This window comes from Chiloscyllium punctatum, chromosome 3, assembly GCF_047496795.1.
Source record: "Chiloscyllium punctatum isolate Juve2018m chromosome 3, sChiPun1.3, whole genome shotgun sequence".
NCBI lineage: Eukaryota > Metazoa > Chordata > Chondrichthyes > Orectolobiformes > Hemiscylliidae > Chiloscyllium > Chiloscyllium punctatum.
In genome coordinates this window covers 143,523,739-143,537,947 of record NC_092741.1, presented here as the reverse complement: position 1 = coordinate 143,537,947, position 14,209 = coordinate 143,523,739, and the positions used below count along the sequence as shown (strand labels likewise).

At 39.7% G+C, this 14,209-nt stretch overlaps 1 protein-coding gene across 3 annotated transcripts in view; it reads right to left on the bottom strand.

Moving 5' to 3' along the window:
* lpin1a (lipin 1a) overlaps positions 1-14,209 on the bottom strand; it is a 113,511-nt gene that overhangs the window by 53,048 nt on the left and 46,254 nt on the right. For all 3 annotated transcript variants that reach the window (XM_072561946.1, XM_072561948.1, XM_072561947.1), the window contains exons 4-5: positions 5,820-6,124; positions 1,701-1,778 (exon numbers count right to left, since the gene is read on the bottom strand). In XM_072561946.1, the coding sequence (XP_072418047.1) occupies positions 1,701-1,778; positions 5,820-6,124 (383 nt within the window). The remainder of the gene's footprint in view (positions 1-1,700; positions 1,779-5,819; positions 6,125-14,209) is intronic.

Genomic DNA, 14,209 nt, shown 5'->3' with positions numbered 1-14,209 from the left:
ATTATGCCCTGCTTACAAAATGCAGGACAAACCCCATTTGCCAATTACTGGACCATCTGTCTGGTCTCAAAAAGGTGATAGAAGGGATTATTGATTATGCTACAAAGCACTTGCAAAATGAATAGCCTGCTAACAGACATGGTGTTTGGGTTTGATCAGAAACAGTTCTCAGATTTGTTCAAACAGGAACAAAAAGGCAGAACCGTACAGAGGAGAACAACTGCCCTGGATGCAAAACCAGAGACAGAGGGAACTGGGATGCAGTGGGGAGCACTCTACAGTCCAGAATCACACCTGGCACATAAACAAAAGGTTGAGATTGGTGGAAATCAATCTTGGCTCCAGGACATAATTATTCCCAAGAGTTCACAGGACAGTGCCTTATGTCCAAACATCAGAACTTCAAAGGCCTACACTCCACAAGATCAGGTGTACAGTGACAATTGTTTCCTTTTCAGGATGACTTGCTTTCAGTTAGTCACTGAAGCTGGCCCTGTCTGAACACAGCTCACCCAGGCTTGATCTGACAAGTAAAATAAGAGCCACATGAGAGCTAGACAATGACCTTCTCAAGAATCTAAAACATCGCTTCTTGACATTCAATGGCAATATAATTGCTCAATTCCTCACTTCCAACATCCTGACAGTTATCATTGACCAGCCATATACATATATGGAGGCAAAAGTAGTCAGAGGATAGGAAATAGAGATATTACTTGCCTATTTGTTAAATCTGTCCACTTAAAGGCCCAGGACAGGAGCATGATGGGACATTTGCCCAGATGAGTTCAGCTACAAAAGGCACTCAGGAAGCTTGGCATCAGAGGACAAATCAGCCTGCCTGATTAGCTCCCTATCTACCACCACCTCCCAGTAACAACAATGTACCAACTACAAAACACATTGCAGAAATTCTCCAAGCATCCTTAGCAGCTTCTATGACCACTACCACCTAGAAGGACAAGGGCAGGAGAGCATGACCTGGATGTTTCCATCCAAGCCACTCACCATCCTGACATGGAAAATATAGTCATTCCTCCATAGTCACTGGGACAAAATCCTGGATCTGATCCTAACTGGTTTATGGGCGTCCCTTCACTGAAAAAGGACTATTTCATGACAGCATCGGTCACCATTACCTTCTCCAGAGCAAACCAAGAGATGGACAAGAAAAGGTAGTCCTAGCCAGTAGTACCATATCCCATGAGCAAGTGTTTTTCAAAAAAGAAAAAAATCTTCACACTTTGACCATGCAATAAACACTAAAATTGCTAAGAATTTGCACTTTAAGTTCTGACTACACAACATGCTAACATGAGGCTCCAAAAATCACAGTATATGGATTCAGAAATAAATTTTAGAATACTTGTCAACTCAGTGGTGTTTCCCACACCTACTACACAGTGCATAAAAATAGAAATTTTATTTGTGTTGATGCTTACATTTTACATCCTACACTATTGGCAGATTGCTGCACAATACAGATCAAAGGAATTAAATGACCCAAGATACAAGAGAAAAAAAACTGCTTTCCCCACCCCCTCATACCCTTAACTCCATTATGCTCAATGCATTGCTTGCCACTTGGAACAACAAGCACTAGCTCAAACAGAAAGCAGATTGAACAGCAAGTGCAGTATTCGTTAATGCACAAATGAGTCAACGATATCACAAAACTAAAAAAAAAAAAGGCCACATACCCAGGTCTGGAGGAACATTCGCTGTCAGAAAGTGGATGTACCTGAAGATTTTTGTCACCACAAGTATTTATGGAGTTCCTTCAGGAGGGAAAACAACACAGTCATGAAATGGGAAGCTTTCAACAGCAATTTGTAATTGTTCAGTGTGAGAATAATGACATGGCCTAGAATTCTACTTCAACCATTTGGTGTCCCCATTATTTTCCCCGATTTAGAGCACAAGTTAGCAACAATTAAACAAAATTAAACCCAGAAAGAAATAATTCTGGGCCATGAATAGATTTTTAAAAATCATTCACAAGGGGATACTGATGGGGAAAGGTCTCAATGCTCAAATTTAACCCAGTCCTAAATTAAAATGGTGCAACTCAACCTCTGATAACAAATAGAATAGATAAAGGGGGAAGCAGTGGATAGATTGGGATTTTCAGGTGATGTTACATAAAAGGTTACTCTCAGGTCCTATGGGATTAGAGGGACTGACTAATTAATAGGTGACAGATTTGAGATAAGGGGACACTTTCAATATGATAAACTAACTAGTGAAGTGCCAAAGGAATCAGTGCTAGGGTCACAATCATTTACAATATATTAATGACTTTGGTGAGGAAAATGAATGTACTATAGTCAATTTTGCAGATGACAAAGTAATTAGAAAAGCAAGTAGTAAGTATGACTACAGTCTGCCTGGGATAGATAGGCTAAGCTAGTGGATAAAAACTTGGCAGGTGAAATATACAGAGAGGATTTTCCACTAAAGCAGGAGGAATGGAACAGGTGAATATTATTCAAAAAAAGAGAGACTGCAGAAAGCTACAGCAGAGAATCAAAAGTCCTTCTGCATTAAAAAACATATCAAGCAGTTATTGAAGGAAGGAAGGCATACAGGAAGTGAAGGTCACAAGGCTGATCCCAGGTATGGAGAGATATTCTTACATGGAGAAGGTAAGTCACAGATTATACATATATTCACTGGACCTTAGAAGAATGACAAAGGTAAAATCCTTAAGGGACTTGACAGACTAGATGTGGAAAGTCATTATGGGAGAATCTAGGATCAGAGGGCATGATCCCAATTCATTGAGTGCTCCAATGCAGTAACATAAATCTACCACTAAGTGGCACTGTCGTCAAGTGTTTTCTTTCTTGTTGCTGTTCTGGATAAAACAAACATTAACATTTTACGATAAACAGTCTAGAACGTCCACTCAATTAACCAATAGAACTCTACCACTCAAATATATTGATATAGAAGTGCATTCCAAATGTAACCAATTAGCAAATTTCTGCTTATTTCATAAATCTACCACAGTCAGTCATTAACAATGAAGGGTGAATATTTTAAAAAGTTTCATGCTTTGTAGAAAAGCATATTTAACTTTTGAACAACCTAAAGTCTCAGGCTGGCGATCTGAGAAATCAAAAGACAATTAAGGTTTCAACATGCACTACGTGACATATGAAGGAGAAAGACGACACTAGACAAATGCTATCTGATCTTCAGTACATTTAATGCGTAGGCAGTGAATGATCGAAGTAAACAAATGTAACTTGACTTGTGCTCCGTACTATAATTAGCGGCTGGCACTCAGAGGAATGAAACCATCACAAATGCACTGCAGCATCTGACCTGTACAGAATAAGCAGAGCAAAAAAAAAAGTGTCAGCTGTCGACAAGTACAGCACTCAAAAAAAGAGAGGGGGCTATTCGGCCCAATAATTCTGCATGCTGCCCGAAAGTGTTAGTCCAAGTTGAAACTTATTGGCGAAATCCATTTAAGAATTCATCCAATTAATCTGAAAACTACAATATGTATACTTTCGAACTCTCATATCATGCAGTACAAACTCCAGTCATTGGCTGCAAGAACTAACTTTTTAGATTACTGATTCTTTTACCACTCACTCACTTTTTAGAAGAATGTTCAGCCAAAAGTTTCATTTTTTAAAAAACTTTATTCATTTAATAGTTTAATTGAACTTAAAATCAACACATTCTCTGCTCAAAAAAAAAACACCAACTGAGTGCTTCCAGTCAGCTCATGACACCAATTATTCATCTCAAACCATTTCAGACCCCTCTTCTACAGCTCCATAAGCTTTGTAGCCTTCAAATTGCAGCACTTTAGGAAAAAAAAGTGACAATATGTCAGAGGTTGTTGAACTTGTGTCAGTACAACATCATGACCTGTGTTCGGTGTCTCAAATTAGACAGCCCAGGATTCTATGCCACCTTCAAAAGGATTTGAACACAATTGCCCCAGATCTGAATACAATATTTAAAAAGGAAATGCCAGCATTATATCCCTTATTCTCCTCACATGACCTCATGTTTTTCTGCACGGTAACTTCTGTCAGTTATCAAGTTATTGCATCAGCCTAACCATGCCCCCTTAAAAGCTAATCACCTTTCTCACCGTACACTTTCAAATTAAGCATCGGCAAATTTCAAAGCTTAGACCTTGTACTGTCAAGTCCAAATCATTCATGTACGAGTTATTCCAGTAGTGAATGTTGAAAACACCATTGTGACTGCAAGTTACTGCACTGGTCAACCACTGACATCTCTAAAATCCTTCCAGAACAAAAAAAAAAGGTCAACTTCAAAAATAGGAATCACTAGTGTGGAATGCTACCATTTTGAAAAGGTGAAAAAAAACCTTAAAATGTGCCATTTATAATTAAAAAGTGATGGTAGCTAGAAAAAAAAAAGTGCATCTTTGTACAATTGAACATTCTAAAAAGCAGTCAAATTAAAAATGTCTAAGCATCCATTGCAAAGAGTTCAAACTTAACTTTAGCGATGGCATAATTGGAAGAAGCCCATATTGGATCAGATGTGATGCCTTAGCTTTCAGAAGCGCCCCTCCACAACAAATCTCTAATTCCACATTGGAAGTTTTAAAAGTAAAAGTGGAATAATCTCATGACATATGTACACTAATAGCATTCCATGACTTGGCACTTAAACCACACTAAGCATCAAGCAACAGAATACACCTTCCATTCTTTGGGGAAAAAAAAGGTTCTGTTAAGTATCTGTCTCTTTCATTTGGCATAATCACGATTCTTGAAAGGCTTCAGGCATGTATCCAGACCTGCATTAATTTGCATAGTTAGATGAATTGGTGAATGAAGTAACATCCAACAATTCAAATTTTCTTCACAAGATGGAAGTGAACTGGTTGACCTACAACAATACCAGATTCTGCCAATTCTTAAGCCCTGCAAACTGTTCTAGTTTTAATGGAGTTCAGGTTTCCCCCCCCTCCATCCCCATCTAAATTAAAACAAGTGCTACCCAACAAGCAAGAGAGCTTCTGTTCTCTCCACCAGTTGCTAGTAATGCAAAGTTTTTTTTATAAAAAGTATATTCTACATTAAAGGTTTTCTCCCCCAAACACCAAGGCCTGAAGTAACATATGCAGAAGAGATCCACAATTTCCCATTTACTCATTTCTTCAGCTAACAGCGAGCCCATTTGGCTGCTGCTCAGTTCGAGTCAAATTGAGACATGTGCAATCTCAAGAGGTTTCACAGAATGCCATTTTTTAAAAACTAAAAGACTGATTTAGACAAGCAATTCTATTCTTCAGTTTCAGAAGATGTCTAGCACCAGTCTGCATTTGGAAAAATGGCTAACAAGAGTGCGCAAGAGAAATAAGTGAATACAAAAAGTTATCATCCTGTATCTGCTGTTTCTCCCATCACCCATGTGAATACAATCCAATGTGCTGGAAAAGAAGAAAATTGAGAGACAATGGAAGAGGTGAACATTGGGTATAAGGATCCTGTAAAAGATGGAAACATTAAGCAATTTCTATCTAGGTCACTTTAAATCGAACAGTTATCTAATTTTGCAACTTCAGGTTCATCATTCCAAACTATTACATGACATGACTAGATAAAAGTAGTTTTAAAAAAAATCAGTCCATCAAAACTGGCATTCAAAACACTGTGCAAACAGCCTGAAAACATGATTCTGCATGTCCCTTCGATTTGAACAAAGAGCCAAAATTTTGACATTTGTGAATTCTGAAAGTAATAAAGTTGTAAGCAACATGCTTCCTTTGAATTAACTTCTAAATTTCCAGAGAGTCCAAATTTTTTTGTACACACCTGACAGTTTCAGGGAATTCAATCTCTTCCTCAGAGCCGATTTCAATAGGAAACATATCTTCATTCTCTGAAGTATCACTATTATCTCGTTTTATACTATCCATTCTTGACTTGCGCCTCCTTTTCCTTCTTTTCTTTGCAGAGCTGTTACTCAGTTGGTTCTCTGGAGTAGCCTGCGTAACATGAATTGGTACGGATGTGTGCGTGGATCCAGTAGAATCTCTCAGTCTTCCTGTTCCTTCTTTTAGCACAGCACCTTCTGATCCAAGGATAGGTGAAGTGTTCAAGTGTAAAGGAACATTTGCCTAAAAACAAAAAAAAAAATTAATTTCAATTGCACCTAATGTGAATCACTATAGCAGTCAGAAGTGAGCACTCATTTGTTATGCATTAATACACAACTGAGTGACAGACTCCGGATCCTTTGGCAAAAGGAAAAATTTTCACAATCCCATACCCATAACCTCATTTCAGGTATTGCAAGGGTAGCATTTATACGGAGGCATGTTTAATCAAGTGTTTTTTTTCTTCTGAAATGCATCCAAGTAACAGTCACCAGTTTATCATGAGATTTTAGAAAGGGACTCATGGCTGAGTCAGAATGTTCTGGGCACAGGTTCCATTTCAAGACTAAACATACTAACCAAGGCAGACATTACAGGGTGTTGAGAGTGCAACAGTAATCAGGAGGTGCAATCTTTAGAAATGCAACATTCAAGACCTGGTCAGCCCCCTCAAAAAGACCTTAACAAGAGCAGGGGTAGTGCACTCAATGCCCTGGTCAATATTTGTCCCTCAAATCAACATCACACACACAAAAAAAAGGTTTAACATTATCAAATTGCCTTCAGTGGGAGTTTGCCGTGAGCAAATTTGAATTGCTAGTGTGGAAGCAGGCCATTCAGCCCATTAAACCCACACCGACCCTCTGAAGAGTATCCCACCCAGTTAATCCACCTAGTCCGCAACATCCCTGACCATTATGAGCAATTTAGCATTGACAATCCACCAAACTTGCACACCTTTGGATTGCAGGAACAAACTAGAGCATCCAAAAAGGATATCCACACAGACAGGGAGAATGTATTTTTGGAGTTTGCACAGAGGGTGGAATCGAACTTGGATCTCTGGTGCAGTGAAGCAGCAGTGCTAACCACTGAGCCACTGCTGTCTAGTGGCACATCACATTTAATACATTAAAGCAGCTTCTTTGACTGGACAATGTACTGTACAGAGAATTGTACAGTCACAAGTGACACTCTAGAAACACAAGCTTTATTTTTCTTCAGGAAAAAAGCAAATATACCCTGGCAATCTCATTTTACACCAGTTAGACTACATTCCCTATAGGATGCACTGCCCCACCTTCCTTCAAAACTTTCAATGTCAATACCAGGTTTAGAATAATTATCTAAATGCATTTAAATAGTGATTTTTTTCTCTCCAAGTTTCTTCAAAAACAGGGTGACTGGGGTGCATCTCAAGTGTGCACAACACAAGGTGAATACACTGACCATGAAATTTAATATCAAACAAACATTCTATTCATGGTAACATTAAGTACTTGGGATTTCATGACCGCTCCACTTGCTACACTCAATTAAAGGAAAAAGGGACTCCAGTCAAACTTAGAAGTGTACTGGATGGTTATGGTTATGATCTGGAACGTACCATTAGAAGGTGGTACAGTGAGTCATCACACTAAAGCAACTTGCAAAGAAAAAAAAGAATGAAATGCACATCTATTTGAAGAGAAAAGCTTACAGGGTTGAGACAAGTGGGAAAATATTAATAATGTAGTTCATTCAAAAAGGGCTAACCTTCTTCTGTCTGATACTTTCTATACTCTTCAGGATAGGCCCAGTGGAGTCGGAGTGGGATACTCATGCCACCCCAGGGGGCATAAGAGAGGACTTCTATCCCAAAATGTAAAACAAAAATTAGGACAAACCCATAACCAAAGGCAGAAAACACAAAGAAGTTTGTTCTACAGTCTTCAACAAAACATTAAACTATTATAAAAGTTCCTAATATTTTTGTTTACTGAACAAAAAAATTCCCAGGAAGACTCCACAGCAATCGTTATGTAATCTCGTAACAATTCCAAAACAATGAGTAATTGCAAATAGGACTTGCGAATGCTGTCTCTGCAACCTTTCATCTAAATCACATGACAAACCAGTCTTCATTCCAAAAAGATAGAGTTTTGTTTTTAAAAAAAAAACAATGGTTACGAGAAGGGGTACAATTGAGGTCTGTTTTAGCATTTGGTTTATACACATTATTACACTTTGAGGCTAAAGTGTCAAATGGAGGGTAGATGAACATGATCAAGTAACCAGTGCTGAAATTTACCAGATACCAGGCTTCTCTGATTTAATTGCCAGAGATCAATGGAAATCTCATTGTTCTACTGAAAGAGGGTGCACAATATTCAGAAATTACAGTCATTGCCCCCAAGTCCCCAATAAATAGTGTAGCCTTCTCTCCCCCAAAGTTTCTGAAATGTGTAATAGCAAGTGGTGGTGCTTTAAAGAGGAAGCTGTGATCAGAAATAAAGTTAGCATCTCTACTTAAACAAAACAAAAAATACTAATGCATTTCCTTTTGATCTATTGCTGGATGGATGGCAGTAGAGGAAGTGAGAGGACATGTCAAATCAAATGGGCTGCTTTGTGCTGTTGGGATTAAAGAATCCAGAACACAGTACAAAGTTAGAGTACAAAAATATAGCTAGTAGAAAAGAAAGTCAAAGGTCAAAACAGCTCAAATAGTCTTTGCAGGAACAGGCTATATTTTTACTCCAATATAAAAAAGATTCCAACACATGTGGAATGTATACATATTTTATAAGGCACCAAAGGAAGGTCAGAGATATTAGTAAATTGCTGATAACCTTCAAACCAATAGTTTCCTGACATTTCCATTGAATGCAGTCGTAATTGGCTTCATTAAAAAAATCAAGTTACCTTGTGCAATTATGCAAATTAAGGTAAAACCTTAAGAATAAATTTTGTGCTGTCTCAAGATCACATTCCCCTCTTTCTCAGCATTGGATGTGGCATTTCAGTGCAGGGGGTCAGATACTACTGGTTGGCTTTTTAAAAAAAATTAACAAAGATTTATATGCAGTACAAAAAGGCCATTCAGCCCATTCATGAATAAATCAAGTCAATCCCACTCAATCCTCAGACCTGCAAGTTTATTTTCCCAATTTCAACTTTCACTTGTTTCCATTATCATTACACCAGGGTGTTACCACTCATTAACCATTCTTTACATCCTCTTACACCACAAACACCTTTAAGACCTAAATTGTACAAGAAACCTGATCAAAAGTTATTCACTATTGCAAAAAAAAAAAAATCACATCTAAAAGTTGAACAGAATGAAAATTAAATTCCTGGGGGCAATGCCAAATAACATTGGGTAATTATTTGCTGCTGTTTACCCAATCACGTAGTTGCCGACATGACGCACTGCAAGAAAAACAAAACCAGATTATCAATCGTCATGGACTACCAGTTCGAAAGCAGATTGTTCCATACTGTTGATATCAAAGTGCATTTGTTAATTACAATTTTAAATAATAAAAGTGCAGGAAATGATTCAAAATGTGAGCATGTTTTTGGGTCTCAATTGGTTGCAGCGTGGTATCAGGTTTAAAACTCTAAATAAGCCAAGCAATAAAATTGCTGATGAATTATGGCAAGCCAATAGATTCCATTCCAAAATAGTCATTATATTATTTATAATACCATGTAATGTCTCCCCCTCCTTGCACCCAAGTGAGATAGGTTCCTTAGACTAACTGCTTTGACCACACAGATGTTCTTAGATTCTTATGTAAAGTCAGATAGTTAGTGGATTTCCTGTGGGTTTTTCTCCCCCCCACCCACCATCTGACCTATTGGTTACAGGTTTATTTTTAAAGTTGGAAATCAGCCTTCAGTGATCTATGGACCTGCTTTCTGTCCTTACAGTGTTGCATCTGATTCAGAAACAACCTTGTACTTCCATTTAATAGACTGCGGTTATCGCTCAAAAATCAGCTGCAATTGTTTGGAGTGGAGCAGCAGAGTCTCCTGGTAGGTGCTGCATATAATGGATCGATGGCCAGACTACGCACTGTGGATATTCTGTTACCAGTTCGTTGACAAAGTGCCAGAATCAGCACCTCACATTGAATCAGTCTGTCTTCAGGAGTTATGGTCTGTTACATTTCCTTAAATGGGATCTTGTTACTATTGCGGTTTAGGCTAGACAATCAAATTTGGAGGTCAGTCCAACAGCAATCAGCTCCTTCCATTGCCTGAGTGATATGGACACCCTGGAGATCTCATGATTAGTCATGTAGGCAGGAGTCTATGTTTAGTACAATCTGTTTCCATGAGGTCTTCCATATGGCTCAAAAAAAAAAAGGATATTCCTTTTGACCAGACCATATTCTTGATAGTTAGTTTCCAAAAACCTTCTTTGGCAAATATCCCTTTCCAATACATCCCTCCCAACTCAACATTAAGAGGAGAATCAATATCTCCCTCAGGCACCCAGGAAACACTGGTCAAGGATAAAACTGAACCCCTCGGCCTCAGCTAGTACTGTGAAGACTGGGATATAGGCACTAACAATTAGTCTAATGCTTCTGGGTTAGGGGATGCCTTTTTAAAGGAAAAGTGTTTGGCTAACCCACAAGGGAGGAGGTCGATGAGAGGAGAAAGGGAGGACCGGAGATATAATCTCCTGTTACTGATGAGAGGAATGCAGTTAGCACTCACTGGAAGCAGCCTTTGAGCCCTCAGTTGGAGTTGAGGGGTTGGGCAGCTTGATGGGGCAGGGGAGCATAAGCATCTCAAGAGATTGAAAACATTATTCAAGTGAAAACCAAAAGTCACAGACACTGTTCCCAGTGAAATGCTAAAGTATAGAAGAGTAGCACTCTTGATAGGGAGAGCATGCTTGATCCAAAATGGTGAACATCTTCACGAAAGGAGACAAGACTGAATGCAGTAAGAGGCACAGAGGAATCTCCCTTGGGTGGGTCACGGAGAAAAGTCATTGCAAGAATCCTCAAATCACCACCTCCCAGAATCACAAATGGAGATTCAGTCCATCATGGAGGCAGTGGGTATGATCTTCACAGTAAGACAGTCCAAGGAAAATGCACAGAGCAACAGTAATGTCTATACATGGACTTTTATCATTCCCCCACTTAAAGCCTTAGAATCCAACAAGGTGGGAGGATTGGTCTTCAAAATTTGGCCACTTGTAGAAATTGTACAACAGGCAGAGGATAGTGACCAATGGTAGACAAATAAGCTATCCTTACCAACAGAATTGAGCACAGTACAAAATTTTGTGAAAAAGTAGTGTTGAGCCAGGCTGTGTCATAGCAATGCTGTTCTGAAATACCTCCATGGGAGGACAATATCCCATTACCAAGTCATTTATTTATAGACATGGTCCTTTACTTGAGGACTGCATCTTCAGAGCAGCAATATCTCGGACACGTTTGTCAGCCAAGGCTCCCTGATCAGACTAGATTAACAGCCCCAAATCACTAATGCACCACTGTGTTCCCTGGCCAACATGTCTCAGGATCACATGCGGTGCTTCACTGGAGCACTACAAAGCTGGAAGAACACCTCTTGCTTGGAGACACTGCAGCCCTCTAGGCTCTATACAGTTTAACTTCAGGACTTGAACTCTCCCATGCCTTATCCCAATCCCCACATAACTGGCCACATTATCACAGCTTGCCATTACACAAAACCCATTGTTAGCCATTAATAGTCCCCATTAAACAGCTAATCACCTTCCTAACCAGATTATCATCCACTCCTTTGTCTGTCCGTCTATTGTTCTCATTCCTTAGACTCTATCCCCTATTTGCTCCTTACCACCTCCCCCACTATCTTCTGCATTAAAAAACATTTTCCTAATTACCATCAATTCTGAGGAGTCACTAGACTCAATGTTGTTAACAGATTTCTCTCCACAGATGCTGCCAGCAATTTATATTTTTGCTCACAATCTTAACTCATTCCATCAGGCTAAACATCCAGATATTAAAAAAAAGACCAAGTTCCAGTGAGGCATTGGACAATTATAGATCAATTCTCACACCTTGGGAAAATCTCCTCTCCTTGGCAAACTACTGCACATGTGTTTGGCTGCCTGAGGAATATTGTTTGATAAGGTCATCAAATCCAGGATTAAGCTCATGCCCAATAAGACAGTAGAATTAGCTGCCCTTCTGTATAGATTGGTCAAAGTTGAAAATCACAACACCAGGTTTAGTCCAACTTGTTTATTTGGAAGCACTAGCTTTCACATCACTGCTCCTACATCAGGTAGCTGCACTCCAAAAGCTGATGCTTCCAAATAAACCGGTTAGCCTATAACCAGGTGTCATGCAATTTTTAAACTCTGCCCACCCCAACCCAACCCCTGTTCCTCCACATCATGTATACATTGGTGATGTGGACAATACAGTAGACTCTCCAGATCCCAAGGGAAACATCACCAGAAATGCCTCAATCCTGCAAATCAACCAGGGTGATCACTGCTGCAGTACGTGTGCCCTCCTTCAGTACATCCCCAGTATTGAGGCACTGACTATGGCCCATCAGCTGCAGTGGGTGGGTCACATTGACAACATAATCCGACCAGACCTTTTACTCCAAGCTTCAGCATGACAAGCATGGAGAGTAGAGGAATGGTGCTAGGAGGAGGTCCTCAAAAAAATGCACAGTCTACACCATGTGGGACATCTCTTACCCAGGATTGCCCAAACTAAACAAGCATCAGCAAAATAAAAAAAAAGGGGGCCAATCTGCAAATGGCCACCAGTGGGCCAGTTGAAAACAAGTACAGACAACCAAACAGGTGACAAAACCCAAACATCCCATCCATCCCCAAGTGGGGAAGGGTCAACTCTGGGCTCAGCTCCAGAATAGACAAATGTTGTTATCATTGATCCTGAAGGACAGAGGAAAGCCTTCCACACTGGGCATTCTACTCCTGGAAAGTTACATTGTAACTTCAACTTGACTTGCCTCTCCACCCCATTCCCTCTCCCCATCTCAATACCTGTGGCCTATTTTCTCCCCACTCCCCCAGCACTCTAGGTTATTGAGCTTCTTCACGGTCCTTCATGCTGCAGTAAGATACTCTCCTGTGTCAAAGCATCCTCACTGAGCCAGTTAACCAGGCCTTTAATTGAAAGATTACAGCATCTTGCCTTTCCACATTCTCATCTTTGTTGAAGTGGCGATTGCACACTAGCCATGCTTCCTGGTTTGCACTTCCTTTATACTTAAGCTATTCTGGTGTTTTCTAAATTAACCAAGTTGCTCCCGGAGTCCCAGTACCCTTACATTATTTGACTGGAGAGGTAACTGCAAGTTAAAAAAACAAATTGGTCTAGCGTTTAATACTGTCATTTCCACATTAAAGTGGACTCATTTATCTAACTCTAGTAGAATCACTTATGATAGGCTAAATGATTCACACCTTCATAATTGCTAGGAAAGGAATTCAAAAAATTCATCTGCTTTTTCCTTCCTGTGAGGGACAGGGACAGGCCTGATAGAATAATACATTCAGATGATCCATAGTTGAGAATAGTCTATTCTCCTGTTCCTCAGATGCTGCCTGACCTGCTGTGCTTTTCCAGCACCGCACACTGCTCTTTTCGCCTGCATTTGCAGTCCTCACTTTCTCAGACGATCCATAATCGTGGGATCCATGGCTAGCTTGAACTTTATTACCTGATCAAAATGTATATTAGCCAGAGATACTCAGCTCATTTGCTTATTTCACCACCCTTTACTCATGAAGCTGCATACATTCCTCGTCACTATTATTCATTTCTGCTCAAACCCATGACATGACTGCCATAATTAAGCTGTCTCAAGAGCTAAATCTCTCAATGCCATTATCAGTAGCTTATTCATGCTCTCAATTTCTTTGAGGATCAGCCAGCCATATTGTAATCCATGCAGTTTGTCCATCAGCCAGAGCATGGTGACCCACTTGACCTCCTATCAGGATCAAATGTATCGAAGCAAGAAAATATGCTGTACTCAAATCCCACCATAGATTGGGATCACTTCACAACTTTCAACTCTAGCCAGACCCAAAATTAAATAGACAGAGGTGCCAGTGTTGGACTTGGGTGTACAAAGTCACACACCAGGTTATAGTCCAACAGAACTATTTGGAAGCACTAGCTTTCAGAGAGCCCCTGATGGAGTAGTTGTTGAGTTTGAGAGCAAGATCTTAAACCTCCACAACCACCTGAAGGAGCAGTGCTCTTAAAGCTAGTGCTTCCAGATAAACTGGTTGGACTATAACCTTGTGTTGTGCGATTTTTAAACTAGACACAT